The following is a 17,524-nucleotide window of genomic DNA, read 5'->3' as shown; positions in this document are numbered from 1 at the left end:
TTAAAACAATTTAAATTAAGATTCAGTACATTGGAAATAATTTTACAGAAGATTTTAAAAGCAAAATATTCTTACTAAGGAACAAGAAAAAATAACATGAAAATAAACATTATCACAGAATTAAGTACAACACTTTGAATCAATCATATTGATGGTCTTAATTTATCTTTACATTAATTGTGAATACTTCATTTTCAACATACACCTAAAAAATAAATACAATATTTATTATGCGAACAGGATAAATAAACCAAATGAATTAACGTTAATTAGCCTTTTTCCTCTGAAGATTAAAAAAAGATCCTCTAGATGGCAGGATATATTTGTACCCCCTCCTAGTGTTGCCATCTAGCGGATCTTTTTTTAATCTTCAGAGGAAAAAAGGCTAATTAATATGCATTATATTTTTTAAATAATACTAATAAAAATTTTTAACTAACTACATAAGACAAATTATAAACATTATCATATTATCATTAAATCCGGACATACAATAATTAATAATTCCAGGCCTTTTTCCTCTGAAGATTAAAAATTATTGTTTTTACAAATATAAAGATATTATGGTTCATCAATGGATTGTGCTTGAATGATAGCGCTATCAAATTCGTATAGGTTTCACAATAGCCACGGGATTAGGTGATGCGAACCAAGCTGGGTACTAAAGTGCGAAAAAGGTAGCCAAAATGTGTTCATTAGAGGTTAGTAAAAAGGTGTAGAATAACTTATTTAAAGTACAGTAGAGTCTCAGTAATTCGAACACTTTTCGCCCGCCCTTTCCATACTGCTCTCTACGCCTGTGAGAGGACAATTACTTTAAGAAACACTACTATACATAAAAAATGTTGACACTAAATTGGGTTTGTTCACATTTACAAAATCTTACCATAATTGTTCCTGCGACCACTTGGCTTCTATCGGTGCCAAGTATAACACTGACTGTACTACTGCCACTTGCTGAAATAATTCCTTCCATTGGACATACTTGTAAGTTAGGACATTTACATAGTATTTGATACTGCATTGGACGTGAATGTTGTGATACTATTACAAAAGTATTATGCACCTTTGATGGCTTTACAAAATTTAAAGTTTCAGGCTCAACAAAACATTTATTATGACTAAATCTCCGTACACTGAAATAATACAATTAATTTTAAGCAAAGCTCAAAAATGATTATTGTAATTCTTCGACTATTTTCTCGTTCGAAAAAAATTCTATAACATTTTAAATCTCCCAATTATGAAAAAAAATGAATATAATAATCTGTAGAAAGAACGATAATCCAGCTAATTAGCCCAAAAAATATTATGTTTATAAATGTACGCGGAAGATGATGACTACACTATCCCTGGCTTCTGTGTAAATTTTTCGTTTCTTTCTATTTTTTCAAATAAAAATACGTAATGTGTGTTAATCCATTGAAGTTACAATCTCACTATCATATGTTAAGTGGTATGATGTGTTTAGATAGAAAAAGTTATTAAAAGTATCATGTATGAGGGACTTATATTAAAGTTCACAATAAACTTGAAACAAACGTCAAAATTTGATTTCACATAAAAAAATTTAATTTGTATCACTTTTATAACAGTGTGAAATGTTTGTGTTCACGAAAAGGTCACATGCGTCCTAGAAAACCAGGATTTGATTCCCAACTTCTGTATATATTTTTCGTGGCTTAATGATAAAATGCAATGAAATATCTTACTTTTGAGTTGAAGGCATTAAAGTATTTTCCATAATTGTAGTTTGGTCAACACATAACGATTGATATATACAGGTTTCATCAATATCAGCAGCCATCAATCGTGAATTTTCAAAATTCTTTTCAACCACAACATTCAAAATACGAGTTTCAACATCGCATGCCAAAGAATTAATTGCACCTGGTGATTCTTTTCGACATATTGATATATCAGCTGGAATTTTTTCATCCTCATAATCGATATTTAAACATTCATCTAAATTTTTGAATTGACTTTTATCACCATTCAATTTTAATCTATTTAATAAACTAAAAACAAAATACTTGAAAATAATTTGCTATCGAGTAAAAAATTATTAAAATAAAAAAAAATAGGCTTAGTGCCCGTCGGGGTTCTGCTGATTAGAGGCTTATGTTAATACCCTGCCTAAAAACATTTTATCCACGAAAATGTTCATAGCTAGGAACTTCTCTTTCAAAGATTTGAAAAATATTTACTGCGCGGACGCGCGATATTAAAATAATATCATCGTTTATAGTTTTGTTATAAAATACAATATTTTATATAGAATACTATATTTTATAGTTTTGGACAAAATGAACAGCAAAGTTTTGTCATAATTAGCGCCCTCACGGTTATACAGTGATGTTTATGAAAAAATATTTAAAACAAAAGTTGCTTATTTTTTTATAAGGAACAACTTTTACATTTAAACTTTTGTTTTATCTATAATGCTTTACAAAATGGGTCCTTTTTCATATGATTGAATGAGCAAAAAATGCAACATTTTAAAATTGGCATATCTCATTGACAATTGGCAATTTTGAAGTTACAAAGTCCAAAAAAAAAAAAAAACAAACAAACAAAAATAATTTATTTTAAAAACAAAAATACTTTTGATCTACTCACTTTCGTATTCTGAACCTAGTTGGTTCTGGTCCTAAATAAATATTGACTGTCCCAATTTGACAAACATCTTTGTTTTCAAACATTTTTTTAAAATTCCGCCTCGGATCAAAACTAATATAAATTTTTTTTGTTTCTCCTGGTAAAATCACTAAATTTTTTGGTGATATATTTAAATCAGGATCGTCTGTAGATAATAATGAAGTGTGCGTTGGTTTTAAATAAATAAAACCAGGTGTAACACCCGTATTACGAACTAGAAAACTAGATTCCATTACACTATTTTCTGTATCATAATATCCCAGCATAAACCAAATACGATCTACAACAAAAAAATTACAAAATTTTGTATTTTTTAAAACTGAAATTTACTATTAAAGTGTAAAACTTTTACGGACACTCTTCATCATCTCGCCTCGTGAGAGTAGCTGTTAAATTTTCTTAAATTTTTTATTACCAATTGTGGCATCAAATATTATAAAAATATTTACGGGTCACGGTGCCATAAGCATCTTATGGATCAATTATGGATTTTGATTACAAATAACAACGTTCTCTTTAATGTTTCGATCAAAAGTCTCAATTAGCCCAAAGACAATATGAATAATATACATATACACTGTTAGACGTAACATACAAAATACATATGTAACCATTTAGCTTTCTGGGTCTTTGAGCGTGGGGGCGATAGCAAAATAATGATACAAGTAACATATTTAAAAGATAATATTTGTTCTTACACTTAAGGCTAAAAAAATCAATTCTTTCTGAAGTGAATAGGTTTCCGTTGGGATTTCTCGAGAAAAATGATGATGGTATTCAAAATAGAAATAATTTATGATTAAATAGCATTTAATTATAGGTCTGTTCCGAATTTAATCATTCTTAATAGTTCTTTCTCTAAATTTAATTTTCGAGTACATATTATATTGACGGGTGAGTGATTCTTAAAGGGCAATGATTTGTCAGAACAAAATGCCAAATTTGAATATTTTAAACATAAAATTTCCGAAATTTTTATTTAAGTATATTAAAATATGGGATAAACTTTTTCAAACTAACTTTCATAAAATGTCAGGTATTGCGCTTTTATTTAGGATTTTTCCTTGACCAAATGAATTTCTTCTAACATTCCATGACCTTTAAGTTGAAGGGCAAATTGTATCTGACTCATATACTATTTTCAATTATTTTGGGACTTCAACATCAAATGATGAAGTCAAGATTCATAGAAATTTTTTATTGAAATACCAACCTGAAGTATCTTTTGAAACTCCCATTAAATCAATTTTGGTATGGCCTCCATAACCATATAATCGAACATTTTTTGTTTGGCTTCCAACTGACGAACTAAATTGAATAGTTCCTCTGATAGCCCCTACACGATTTGGAGTAAATATAACGGTTAAGGTGCGTGATTCATTGCCTTGTAGTACTACATTCATATTTTGTGTACTTTCTGCATTATTTTGAAATTTAAATGCTGATTCTTTAATTTCAGCAATAAATTTAAAACGGTTATTTGAACGGTTACGTATAACAATTTCATTAGAAGTAGATTTGCCAACTTTGCAACAACCCCAAATCATTTCAATTTTAGTTGCTTCTATTGGTAATTTTTCATTTTTATTGTAAGTTAATTGTCTTTTCATTTCGTTTGTGGATGAAACTGAACTAGCCGCACTGGCTGAACGATTCGAATCATCTGATGTTGCACTACTGCATCGAACATGCATTTCAGATGGTGAAGATTGTGAGCGAAAACACCATAATGGAGATTTTGAACGGTTTGATGGTGATTTTGAACGATTTGTTTTTTCCTGTGTTGTTAATCCCTGTAAGGGATATTTGAATGACCTTCCATATTTTTCCTTTAGTAGTAAAATTCTAAAAAGTAAAAGAATTTTGAATGATAAATACATACTTGAAAGTTTTTGAGTGGCTTTCTTTTAATGAGTCTACCAAACTTTCCTCTACGTTTTTTTCGAAAAGGCTGCGTTTTCAAAGGAGCACGATGACGTCATATTTGAGTTATCGTTCTGAAAAAACGCAGCAGGAAATTTGCGGGACGCTATGACCGCTTGATAACATTAATAACTATTAAACAATAAATAACTACTTAACAAATTATTAGCATTTTTCAGCTAATCAATCACCTGTCTCTTTTTCATAACAAAGTCGCGCTGAGATTGATACGAGACTATTCTGAGAATGAAGCAACCAACTCGCAAAAAGGAGAAAGTTTTGAATAAGCCTCTTCCTAGAGAGTGCAATTCACGTAGAAAGTTATTTCTTATTGCTTCAAATCAAAAAGTGCTTAAGTGCAAGTAATCTAGATTCACACAGGAAATATACAAGTGCTAAAGATATGAACGTTGTTTTAAAAAAGAAATATTTTTATACATACCTCGATACAACCACAGGTTTTCGATTAAATGAAATGCTTAAATTCTCCTCTTGACCAGGCAATAAAATAAATTTTAATGGTTCAATATGAAATATATTTTCATGACAATCTTTAAACATTTCATTTAAAAGTGATACATTTAATTGCATTTTAATAACTCCAATGTTTTTAACAGTTAATAGTTGTGTGCCTGATGGATAAATTTTGATGGGTTGATTTTCATTTGTGTTCATAAATTCTAAATTCATGACACCAACTCGACCAAAAATCTCCACTTCCTTTAAAAGTCTATATGAATTACGTGTTCCAACATTTACAAAAAATTTACATTTAAATTCATGAAACAATCGATTAACATCATTTATTTCGGGACCTATCATAACCATCTTAAAATCACGTTTTTCATGTGGTCTTAATATTAAATTTAATTTCCATTTATAATCGGTATCATCGATATTTGTTAAGAAAAACACGACAAACTCTTGTTCAATGGATAAAATGATTGGAATTTCAACATCACTATCGTTGCTTATCTGGGCAATCATTTCTTTATTACTTTTTTCTCCAATCAACTCGAAATCAACTTCATCTTCAACACTTAACGATATTTTTGGTGATATTGAAATAATATGTAATGCATACCGCATATTACATGAGTCTTTTGTCACCATATCGATTAACGTTAAATTCATTATAAAATTTATATCGGCTGATATCAAAGTTGTTATCTCAAATTCAAAATTAACTTTTTTATCGGGTTCAACTAGAATTGTTGTACCTGGAATATTATACGATAATATTCCTTCAGATGATTCAATTGCTGGTCCATTTTTTAATTGAATTTCTTTAAAATTCACTTCAACTAGAATCCATCGATTACATTTTGATAACAATTCTAGTTTTGCTTGTGTTAAAATCTGTGTACAAATTTTTAATGGATCTGCCTTTACAATTAACCATGAATTTACATCGAAATCTTTTGTTATAGTCGATTCTTCACTTAAATCAGACAAATTTAACTCACTTAGTGTACGTGATATATAATCCCCAGACCTTGGAGAATATTCTGTATTTAGATCAGGTGTCACAGATTTTGGTGTAACACAACTTGGTAAATCGGTTTTTGTTGATGAATGAAATTTATGTAATTTTTGTGAAACGTTTGAAGAATCTTTTAACACTTGCGTAGAATTATTATGCATAATTTGAGCTGTTTTAGATAGCGACGATTCGTTGTTTTCTTTATTTGAAGTTGAAAATTGTAAATGTTTTTGTTTGGTATAAGTTGCGTTTTCAACTTTTTTACATTTTTGTTTCATCATGTTGATAATTTTGCCTGGAGATTCATTTGACATTTCTTCTAAAGTTCTAGCGATTGATGTTAAACTTAAAACGCTGGCTGCTGTGCTTTCAGCTTTAATACTAGCATTTTCAGAAGTTGCCAATGAAGATTTTTCTGAGACAACTAAAACAATTCATTAAATATACACTTTTATGAATAATGTCCTTGTGTCTAATTACGTTTTGTGATCGATGCCACTCGTATTCTTAACTGGATATCAATTCATTAGCGTTGACTTCAAAACGTAATTGCACACAATGTCACTAATAGTTAAAATTATTTTTTACTTCTATGTGAGTTTTTTGTGAAATTGGTTCTATTTTTGCAAATTAATTTTTATTTGCAGAATAAGCTTAAGATTGTTTGAAAATTATGTAAGTTTTTCCGAAAATAAGCTTTTGTAAATTTACATTCATCGTCATATTTACCTGTATTCTCTAACCCGGTACTTTCAAACGAATCTATTAATCTTTTCGGAGATTTATCAATAGTTACATCTTCTACCATTTGAATTTCAGATAGCCGTGGGCATTTTTCTGAAAAAAATTCGCCAATTGATTTTTCTCGCCTAAAATTAAAAAATGCAAATTAAAATTTAATAGAATTTAATAGAATAAAGAATTTTCTTACTGTTGTCGTGCAAATTCACTAAATTCTGCAGATATTCGTGATATATCAACAGTAGGTACTGGTAAACCTCTTTCTCGCATCCAAGATACTTCATCTCGTTTTAGTTTTTCTTGTGCCTATAATTTAAAAAAGTTTTAATACACAAAATTTATTTGTTATAAATTGTCATGCCTATAAGTAATTTTATGCATAACTAATAACTAATTTTACCTTAAACCCAATAAAAATGAATCGCATCAAATGATTTCACACCCATCGAACGTGTGGTAAACTTTTAGCACTAGTTAAATAAGTCGGGTACTTGGGAATGGTACAAGACAGTAAGATCATTTAGAAGGTATATGCTGAAGCAACGATTGAATTAACGAAAACCTTACACCAATTGCACCGAGTAATAGTAAGAATCTACGAAGGTCGCCTGCGCGTAATATCTTCGGTAAAATTCAGAGCCTAGTGTGTGAATTCATTATACGATTGTTGAAGACATACCCACACAATCTGCTTCTTCTTCTTGGAGTATGAATCTAAATAAAGGATATGGCTGCCTACTTAAGAATCTAAGGGTTGTGAGGTGAAACATAATAGATGGTTATATAAAATTATTGAAAAGCGGAAAGACAACTTTCCCTTTCATCCTAGAAAGTGAATAAGCTTTCTCCTCCAGAAAGACAAAAATTAACGGAAGCTGCGTCAACGTTGTTTTTCAAACAGAAGTTTTATCATACTTTTAGGTGCAAACCTGGAGGCTTCAGAGGGTTACCAAACAAATGATATCTGAGTGCAATGAAATAAGAACATACGTGGCTCATTGAAAAGAATCGGAAACACATAAACCTATTAGTGGGTATTCACCGGTCACCGTAAATTTAAAAGGTATTTACGTAACTAGTATTGTATATGTATATTATAAAATAATTTATAAAATTCTTACAAGTTCAGCAGGAACAAAGCTTAAATCCTCTGTATCGAATGAATTAGCATTTAAATTACTTTCATCTTCATCATCGTTGTTTAACTCTGGTTGAGATTTAATGTAACTTTCAGTTAACATTTGGATTTGTTTCTTCATTTCTTTTATTTGTTCTTGAAAAGTTTCCATTTTTTCAAGTTCCTGTCTTGATTCAGAACGATTCGTAGCTAAAGATGATCGAGCTGAAAAATCCTTTTCGGCAAACGATATCTATTACGAGATATTAAATTAGATTATATAGGGAAATATGGTCACCTTGTCTGCTACCAAGTTTCGCAGTATATTACAACCAAAACTTTATGCTAGATCGAAGTAGTGAGATGTTGAGATTTTACTCTGTAGGGTAATGTGTAGTAATCCAGATCGTTTGTGCCTTGGGTTATTCTTAGTTTCTTGAAAGTTACTTATCTAGCAGACCCAGATTTTTTTGTCATAAGTTAAAAATCTTATCTTCAAAAAATAAAGTTTTACAGTAAATAAGAAAAACGATATGAATAGAATAAAAAATTTTCAATTTATCAAAAGTGAAATTTACTGAAGTTTTGGGTACAGCAATGTTTAGCGTTTTACCTGAATAGAATAAAAATTTTCATATGTGCAGAAAAAAGGGTAACTTCGAAAAAATCAATGATTTTCCACGTTTTTCCAAACTTTTTTGTAATTTACTCGAAAAGTATGCATTTAAGAGAAAAAATTCTTAAAAGCATAGATTTCGAGTAAATTGAAAAAAAAGTTTGGAGAAACTTGGAAAATCATTGATTTTACGAAATTATCCTTTTTTTCCTGCGCATATGAAAATTTGTATTATATTCAGGTAAAACGCTAAACATTGACAAAGGTGGCATTGCTGTACTCAAAACTTCAATAAATTTCACTTTTGGTAGTGTGGAAAAGACAGCTTTCCGGTCAGTTATTTAAACAGATTGTGGTCAAGGTCTAAGATTTAGTTATATGCTCAATTTTTTGTTTCTTGATTAATCACAATAAAATTTTGAGAATTTAAAATCATATGAAATTTAATATAATTTGATGGGACTAAAATGAACGTGATAGCAGGCACGGCCTATTTTGTTTTACGGAAAAAAAAAGTTACCTTGTCTGTTTGGCTATCACTAAATTCATTTGATTCACTCGTTAATGATGCGCAGAGTGAACCTGTTATATCACTCTCCATGGTTACACCTCCATCGATATTGGTATTTTTACGAATTGGGGTATTTTGAAGAGAGTTTGCTTGTAATAAATATGATGGTAAGTTAATAGATGCATCCTGCTGTTTAGATGTTTTTACTAAATTTTTTGAACCCATACTTGAACGTTCTAAAGCACGTAGAGCCAAATGTCGCTGTGCTTCTAAATTTGCATTTATTGATAATTTAGGTAATGGTTTTTTAAATGGATCATTTTTTGCATTATCTTCTTGCACGCAATGTCCAATATCTGCGAGAAAACATTTTTAAATTAAAAATTATTTATTCTAGTATTCGTTGGATACAAAATAGAGCTAAGGTCAGACGTGGCAATGTAGATGGAGGAGAAAGGGAGAGAATTGTCCGAAAATCCAGAATATAAAACTGTTTGAATTTTTTTTTTTTTACCGAATATTTTTACACTGTTTTTTGTTAAAATCTCCAATTATGTGAATTTACATTGATGAATGTAAATTATATATGTTCATCACACGATTAAAGTAAAAGTCTTAATCCTAACTTTACTCCATTAGAGGCATAATTAACCCGTAGAACGCTGATACATTTGATACACAATGTTAGCATAAAGACAAAAAACCCACAGACCCGCTAAATGTCCCTATTATAGCTGTGATTAAAATACAAAGGTATTCTAGGATATACGAATTGGCCATGCCGAATAAGTGTGAGTTTGGGAGTTTTTGCTTTTAAATTAACATTATGATTAAAATACACTAGCGTTCTTCAGGTAAGCGATACCTCTAATGCAGTGGAATTGGCACGGATCTGCAAGTGTTTTGTATACTATGTTAACAATGTGATTCAAATGCACATGCATTTTACGGATCAGCCATTCATATGATGGGTCGAGTTAGCACAGGTCACGCACTCAGTATATGGTTTTCGCACAATAATCGCAAGCACAGTTCGCATTATTTATAATGTGTTTGAATAGATGCGTAGGTAGGTTATTATGCCGTGTCCTTACTTGACCAATGGTCACGATTGTGTGGATTGTGGTGCAGGCCGTCGAACTAAGGAATGTTTGAAGGTTGTAAAGAGGCTATTGCGTTGCCTTCTAATTAGCATAGGCCTGCGGGTTATTTGACCTTTGCATTAACAATGACGTTAAATACATAGACGCTATGCGGGATGCTCATGACTCTCGTGGAGTTGATATAGCACGGATCTATGGATTTTTTGGACTTTACATTAATCCTCATTAATTAAAAGAGAGACAAACATTCACTATAAATTAACATAATTTGAGACTTGTGATAAAAAATGTTTTAAGAATAAAATATATATATAAAATATACAAATATTAGTTTTAATTTTGGCTATGCCTTTAATTGGGGCAATGGGATTGAATTACAATAGGTTGAATTATTAACTTTGATAAGTGGAATCATTAAAGCGGAAAAATTCGAAAAATTAATAATTTTTTTGATCGAAATACGATTTTTCGCCAATTTGTCGAGGTGTAAAATAAAATAAAAGTTAATTATTTACTATTTTACAGAGAAATATAAGTGGAACTTCACTTTCGCATAATTACCACAACTTTTGAATGAGTTGTATCGGCACCATTCTCAAGAGGCAAATTGCAAAATTACCAATGCCTATATTTTCTTAATTAGTATTCACCCTTACGATAAGAGAGCAACGGAATAGTGAATTGCTTTGAATTTGCATTCTTTGAATCTTTAATGTTAAGCAAACAATCGCCCAAAACACCTGTTGCATTGCTCCTATGTAAAGCACTCTCGAATTAGTTTTCTCATTGCTAAATCAGGAAATTCACACAGTTAATTTTAAGATGTTATGGTCTTGACTACTTTTTTCAAATTTGATTCAGATTTTAATATGGAATTAAATTTGGATCGAAACCTAGAATTAAATTTGTATACTATGCATCATACCTTCTAAATGTTCAACTTGTAATATTCCCAGCGATGAATTTGCTGCACTTTGTTGACTTGATGTTGAACCAGATGAAAAACGATTTGATGGGATTTTATCCATTTCATTGTATTTTAAAAGATTACACGCTTTAGAAGGACGAAATTTACTGTAAATAAAAACAATTAGTGAATTACTTCTTCAATGTATTCAAAGTAATTTGAATCGAACCTTTTTTCAACAGTCGAAGTAGCTTGCGGCAATGGTGTGTTTTGTAATGAAGTATCAATTAAATCTCGTTTCGGAGTAAACAAATCAGCCATTTTTTCAAAAAAATTTCATTAAATTGAATCAAGTTAAAAATATAAAACGTGAAAAAATATTTTGTAATTAATTATTTAACCGTTAAATATTAAAATTTTATTAACCAGATGTGTACACCCCGATGGTTACTCGAAATTTAAAAGTTTTCATTCGAATTGACAGTAATTTCCGTTGTTTCTTTTTAAATTCAAATACAAAAGATTACAGTTTGAAAGAAAGAGTACAATGAATATAATATAGGTATTTATATATAATAGAAAAAGAAAACGAATAAGTTTTTTTAAAAAAGAACAAAAATAAAAAATTTTAATGAATAGATACTTTGATAGTTTTATCTTACTAATTTCATTAACCAAAATTATTTATTAAAACTAATAGTAACGAACATTTAAAAATTTTATAAAATAGCCAGTATCTCTTGTTTTGAATTAGATTGACCATTGATTCATATATACAAAAGAAATAAATAGAGCACAAACTAATTTATGATCAAAGACTCAAAGAATTATAGACCGCTAATACAAATGATCGAAATATTAAATCAAGTTTTACCAAGAACTAGCTAAATATATGAAAATTTTCGGAAACCTTTAAATTATATTTGAAGGGTTTAAATTAAAGAGCTGAAATTTATGGTACTTCAATGGTGGTGTAATATTGATCGTTTAACAACAATGACGTTCACCATAGCATACTCTTTTTGTATATTGTCCGGTTTAGAAATAATTTAAGGGTTAAGTTGAACTTTTTCGCATCACTGTATATAGCCAGCCGACTAGACAAGTTTTGATCGTGTGCTCAACTCATATAATTCCTATACTAATGCATTTTTAATGTTTTTGTATAAAAAAAATTTTATATTTTTAACTTTTAATTATTACAGCTATGGTAAACGGAATACACTTTCTTTCTATTATTTTTTTTATCCTCTCCCAAAAGAATTTTTACCCGTAATGTATGCTCCAGAAACATGTTGCTTAAATTCTCCCCTCGGAGTCCCAACAATTGAAGCACTCACTTCCCCTGCATTTGAATACTTTTTAAAGTTGGTTAATTTCTCAAAGATCTTTTTTATTGCAATCTTCTATGGGTCGCAAAAGGAATAAGTTGATGCAAAATTTCAGCTTTCTAGGTATTGCCATTTCGGAAATAATAATCAGTATATTTCGCATTTATTTCTATAAATAAAATCGACATACGTGGTCCACGAGCAGCTAACGTTCAGTTTGATGCGTATTGTAACCTTAGATCATATATTTTAAATAGATGAGCCCAGCGTATACCAAGTATGTATATTTTGGCTTCACCGAGTAGATTAACAAAGACAAAAATACAATATTCAAACAGCTGACGGAGAAACACGTAATACCGAAGAATGGTATTCAATGCGCATGATCGTATGGCCGGAATCAGCTGTATCACTGATCTGTTTATATTTCACATTCACAACTGCATAAAAATTTATTTTGTTTTAACGTTCAAACGAGTAATATTGTTTGATAATTCTGTGTTTGTTGTAATTTTTAAAAGTGATATAATGTTATTTTAAATACGCGCCAGGATATTATGTTGTATATTAAGACATGCGTATTATGACCATGCTTCATTTAGGCATTTATTATCCTTGTCAATCTACTTTGAGACGTAGTTCTCACTCTGTTAACAATTGCAGTAGTGTATTTTCAAAGATTGTAACCCAATTGGGCCATTATTGTCAATCTGTGTTTACTATAAGTCTATGAGTATGATCAACTGTTAATTGACAGTTGTTGGTTGTAACGTGTAGATAAATCCACGTAAATTGCATGCCTTTAATCTGTCAAAACGATACACGGGACATATTTCCAGTCAAATGGCACCACAATTGAAAATTTCTCAAAATTTAATTGACGTAAGTAAGTGTTTGGATAATATTGTAAATATTCGAAAATAAGAAATATGGAAATTTTCAACCATGTAATATAGAAATTGGGCCAAGTCAAATCAGAATCAGCAGCATGCCTGTATGGAATTATGTATGATGGAAATTTATTGGTAGTTGGTTTAAAATTAATTCATGATGAAATTCCGAAAGTTCCCATCAGCTATCCAACCGAGATTGATTTATGTGGAGTGGTTGGGTTCGGTTCTGAAAAAGATTTAAATGATACTGTAATTGCAAAAATTTTAAAGGTATTTAATTAGATTTAAATCTATTATTGGGAGAAAAGAAACTAGTCTGGCTGTGTTTTTGTGAAACATATTTATTCAGTAAATTTAAATTGAATTACTATTTCTAGGAAGTGGATATAACCGATAATCCATTGATTATAAACTGTCCTATTGGAGATAGTAGTGGAATAAATGTATATTTTAGAGTCCATGATCGTTTAGAGAACACAACATATGAAATTGTTAGTGAATCTGATATATGGAAACAATTTGTTCACCTACGTTTGAAGACTCGATTATTATTAGTTTGTGATTGTACTGCTGAATCTATTAAAAATTCCTGTTCTGCATTACATAAGAAAGTAAGTAGCCCATAGCCAAAACGGGGAGAGTACGATAACTGTGGCGCCACGATTTGACGATGGAATATGGTTAAACAAAGTAAAACAAATTGAAAATTAAGAGTGCTCATTTTCGAGTTTCGGCTTAGTTTTCGAGTAATCGACTCCTAAAGTCTACATTTGAAATAACACATATGGCCATTTTTTTAATGTTGAATCGTTTAAATTTGACAAGTTCCAATGATACTAAAATTTAAAGCTAATACTTTGAAAGAATTCTGAAAAACATACCTATAATTTTTTTTAATATGTCGATTTTGAACTAATATTATCGATTTTCAATTATAACACTATACTACCCACTTTAGTTGATTTAAAAATAACATATTAGTTGATTTTAAATTGTAATATTACAATTTCGTCGAACAAATTCGTTAATTTTTTTTCTTCACTGATCTACAGGTTGGCCATGCCTTTAATGGGGTCGTGCTAGCACAGGGCTGCGGGTTTTTAATCCTTGCGTTATCCTGTGATTGCGTTCATTCACTGATCTACGGGTTGGCCACGCCTTTAATGGGGTCGTGTTAGCATAGGTCTGCGGTTTATACGTTACAAATCCAATTATATTATGTATGTGTTTATAGCATATCTCATGTCCACTGAGGAAGTGAGAAGAAAGATATTCTTATTACTTTGTGTGTAAGTGTAAGAGTCAAATGTTTTTTCTCTTGTTCTTAGTTTGTTTCCGGCCAAGTATCATTCCATTTTCCAAAAGGTAATGTGCATTTAATGGGAGCTGATCCTGAAACTGGATTAAGTGGTATCACCGGTCAAGCAACAGTCGGTGAATTGACTAGTGACTCTACCATAAAGCAAGTAGAAGGATCAAGTTCCAGAACCAAAAACAAAAAGACGAGTAATACAATTGTAATTATATTAAAATATTTGCTTTATATTTTTTATAAACAAGTAGCAAAAGCTTCTTTTATAATTAATTGATAATTGTTTTTAAGGAAATTTTGGATGTTGACATGTTTTGGAAGCCAACATTTGAGACCGCCCTGGATGATGCTACTAAGCATGCACCAATTATAAATCATAATAAAAGTAAGTTAATAGATTCGAAATTTTTATTTTTTGTATAAAAACTAATTTTAGAAATCTTACATTAAAGTTCAAGACTCTATCTATAGATCCAACCTATAAAAAGTAAACAGGGAATGGTATAGTTATATGTTTACTTAATTCCGTTTATAATTCCTGCCCAATACGTGGGATTTTGGGACTCGTGTATTTTTATTTTATCATCCAATTTTAGGTTTACTTATTTGTATCTTGCCAACTACAGCATATTTCGAAAAACCTGGTTAAAGAAAATGGTTGTAGTTAATTGTCAATCAGAACTCGGCGTATTAAATGCCGATTTCTGATTGGTTTATACCATCCAAAGTCAGCGTTTACGTCGCCTAAAGTTAGAATGAAGCTGAGCCTTTCAAGTTTTTTGGAAACTACCTTAAAATCATTTTTTTCTATTAATTAATTCAAATGTCTGATTTTTTTTTTTAGAAAAATTCAAATGTCTACAAATGCATTTAAAAATTGATATGTTGTCATTGGTATACAGACAAACAAAAGTTGTCAATTTGTATAATATTTTAATTGAAAGTTTATGCCGAAGTTTGAAATTAAATGAACAAAGTTTATTAAATCAAATAACAAGAGACGATTATGATGATCCTGAGGATCGATTCAATAACGATTTAATACCATCAATAAAGTTACCAACACCATATCATTTCATTCCAAAAGATTGTGGACATTTTATAACGATATTTTATCCAAAAGATATGCCTGAATCTTTATTAGAAAATGAACGTAAAATATTACATATATTATTTGTTTTACCATTAAATCGTCCGATGTTTCGACAATCTAATGCATTTATGTTTAACGAAGATTATACATTTTCTGGTAAATTAATTAATCCACATGATGGAATACATTCACAAGGTATTTATGGTTTTTACATTCGCAAGCTTCAAAAACCAAATGTAATACGATGGGGCTCGGGATAATAATAATGTTTATCCGTCAAATTTAATTCTTTTTTACTATTTTGTCGAATGAAAATTATCACAGTTTATTAGTTCGTACAGGCAACGCATATTTATTACGTATACAACATGGAAGTCCAGCCTTATCAGGTTTAGACAGGCAGCTGTCCTCTCCTGATGAGTGCTTACCTACAATGTCAAAGAAACCCACAGACAAATTATCACGGTCCTAGCCCCAAGAGTTTGGGCTGTTCGTTGTTATGTCAGTTACTCTTTAAGGTACATACGGTTTTAAATTTCTTTATAAATTTTTAGTAAAAGGTGGGGAAACGAGTTTAGTTCAAGGAAAATACGTTTACTATCATTATATGCAAGATAATTTCAACGATGATGGTTGGGGCTGTGCATATCGATCTTTACAAACTTTGTGCTCATGGTTTTGGTAAGTAATCCATAGTTTTATTAGTTATAAATTATATTATAAATATTATAAACTAGCCCGATCATCTTAGTCAAAAAAAGAGGCCAAACTCGCAATCTCGGAATAAGCTGAAAATTTGTACAAACCTTTATTTTGATAGTACAAAAAACATATGGTCATGTGTTAGCGCCCTTAAATATTAAAGGTCAAGGTCACAAAAATCAGTTTTTTTGAGAATAACAATCATTGAACATATATAGGAAAACCAAATTTCAGATAAAAAAATCATTTGCATGCTTTGTTGATTTTCTTCATTTATATCCATTAAGATAAGTTTAATTATAAATGTTGACATAGGTTCCAAGGATACTCAACAAAACCAGTACCAACCCATAAAGAAATCCAAGAATTATTAGTTGCCATTGGTGATAAACCATCATCTTTTATCAATTCGAGACAATGGATCGGTTCAACCGAAGTGAGTTTTTATTTGGATACGGCATTGGGTATACAATCACGTATCATAAATGTAAATTCTGGTACAGAAATTGCAAGTTTAGGTCCACAATTATCACAGCATTTTAAAGTACATGGCACTCCGATTATGATTGGTGGAGGTGTCTTAGCACATACGATCATTGGTGTTGATTTTAATAAATATACAGATGAAATAAAATTTTTAATATTGGATCCACATTTTAAAGGCTCTGATGATGTTCATCAAGTACAAAATAAAGGTGGTTGTGCATGGAAAGGTGTTGATTTTTGGAAAAAAGGTGCTTATTATAATTTGTGTTTACCACAATTACCCAATTTTATATAAAATTATTTATTGTTGAGGAGAAGGTTATTACAAATTTTTATATATTTTGTATGTTGGTTTTGTTTTTAAAATAAATGTAAAGTAAATTTAATTTTCTTTTTTAAACAACAAAAAAACCTGATCAGAAAATTCTTTAAAAAAAAAAAACAAACAAAAAGGGTATGTAGCACTAAAAAAACGAATAAAAAAACAGACTAACTGAAGTCAAATTCGATGGAAACTTTAGGAGAAAACACGGATTATAGCTAAAAAATCACATTTTTTGCCTTTTTTTCTCGACTTGTATGACTCTCGACTGGTATTTTTTAGTAAATTTTCCATCACAAAATAATATAATTTCCGCACAAATTGCG

At 30.1% G+C, this 17,524-nt stretch overlaps 2 protein-coding genes across 3 annotated transcripts; one reads left to right on the top strand and one right to left on the bottom strand.

The window, feature by feature from the left end:
- Positions 1 to 130: 130 nt before the first annotated feature.
- Positions 131 to 11,562, bottom strand: LOC123293676. 2 transcript variants are annotated; one of them, XM_044874561.1, is made up of 12 exons: positions 11,289 to 11,562; positions 11,078 to 11,226; positions 9,059 to 9,405; positions 7,927 to 8,175; positions 6,996 to 7,111; positions 6,794 to 6,933; positions 5,024 to 6,488; positions 3,872 to 4,503; positions 2,620 to 2,938; positions 1,713 to 2,018; positions 887 to 1,136; positions 131 to 205 (listed from the first exon to the last, which is right to left on the bottom strand). In XM_044874561.1, the coding sequence occupies exons 1-12, from the start codon at positions 11,378 to 11,380 to the stop codon at positions 158 to 160; spliced, it is 4,113 nt and encodes a 1,370-aa protein (XP_044730496.1). In that variant the 5' UTR covers positions 11,381 to 11,562; the 3' UTR covers positions 131 to 157. The 2 variants fall into 2 exon arrangements, with proteins under 2 accessions (XP_044730496.1, XP_044730497.1); XM_044874562.1 differs by having other exon boundaries at positions 7,927 to 8,157.
- A 1,569-nt stretch (positions 11,563 to 13,131) lies between these two features.
- Positions 13,132 to 17,171, top strand: LOC123292029 (ufm1-specific protease 2). Its single transcript, XM_044872530.1, has 8 exons — positions 13,132 to 13,272; positions 13,347 to 13,553; positions 13,661 to 13,894; positions 14,612 to 14,800; positions 14,887 to 14,980; positions 15,440 to 15,883; positions 16,243 to 16,369; positions 16,706 to 17,171. Exons 1-8 carry the CDS (start codon positions 13,234 to 13,236, stop codon positions 17,169 to 17,171), a joined length of 1,800 nt encoding a protein of 599 aa, XP_044728465.1. The 5' UTR covers positions 13,132 to 13,233.
- The last annotated feature ends 353 nt before the right edge of the window (positions 17,172 to 17,524 follow it).

Source organism: Chrysoperla carnea, chromosome 2, assembly GCF_905475395.1.
Source record: "Chrysoperla carnea chromosome 2, inChrCarn1.1, whole genome shotgun sequence".
NCBI classification, from domain to species: domain Eukaryota; kingdom Metazoa; phylum Arthropoda; class Insecta; order Neuroptera; family Chrysopidae; genus Chrysoperla; species Chrysoperla carnea.
This window is presented reverse-complemented; position numbering and strand designations above follow the sequence as displayed.

Bases quoted from the DNA above. Each gene is read 5' to 3' on its own strand.
- LOC123292029 (XM_044872530.1), top strand. From the start codon at position 13,234: ATGGCACCACAATTGAAAATTTCTCAAAATTTAATTGAC. The intron at 14,801-14,886 runs GTAATTATATTA...ATTGTTTTTAAG, and splicing joins AAAAGACGAGTAATACAATT to GAAATTTTGGATGTTGACAT. The intron at 16,370-16,705 runs GTAAGTAATCCA...ATGTTGACATAG, and splicing joins ACTTTGTGCTCATGGTTTTG to GTTCCAAGGATACTCAACAA.
- LOC123293676 (XM_044874561.1), bottom strand. From the start codon at position 11,380: ATGGCTGATTTGTTTACTCCGAAACGAGATTTAATTGATACTTCATTA. The intron at 8,176-9,058 runs GTAACTTTTTTT...ATCTCGTAATAG, and splicing joins GTGATAGCCAAACAGACAAG to ATATCGTTTGCCGAAAAGGA. The intron at 4,504-5,023 runs GTATGTATAAAA...TTTACTTTTTAG, and splicing joins AAACCTGTGGTTGTATCGAG to AATTTTACTACTAAAGGAAA.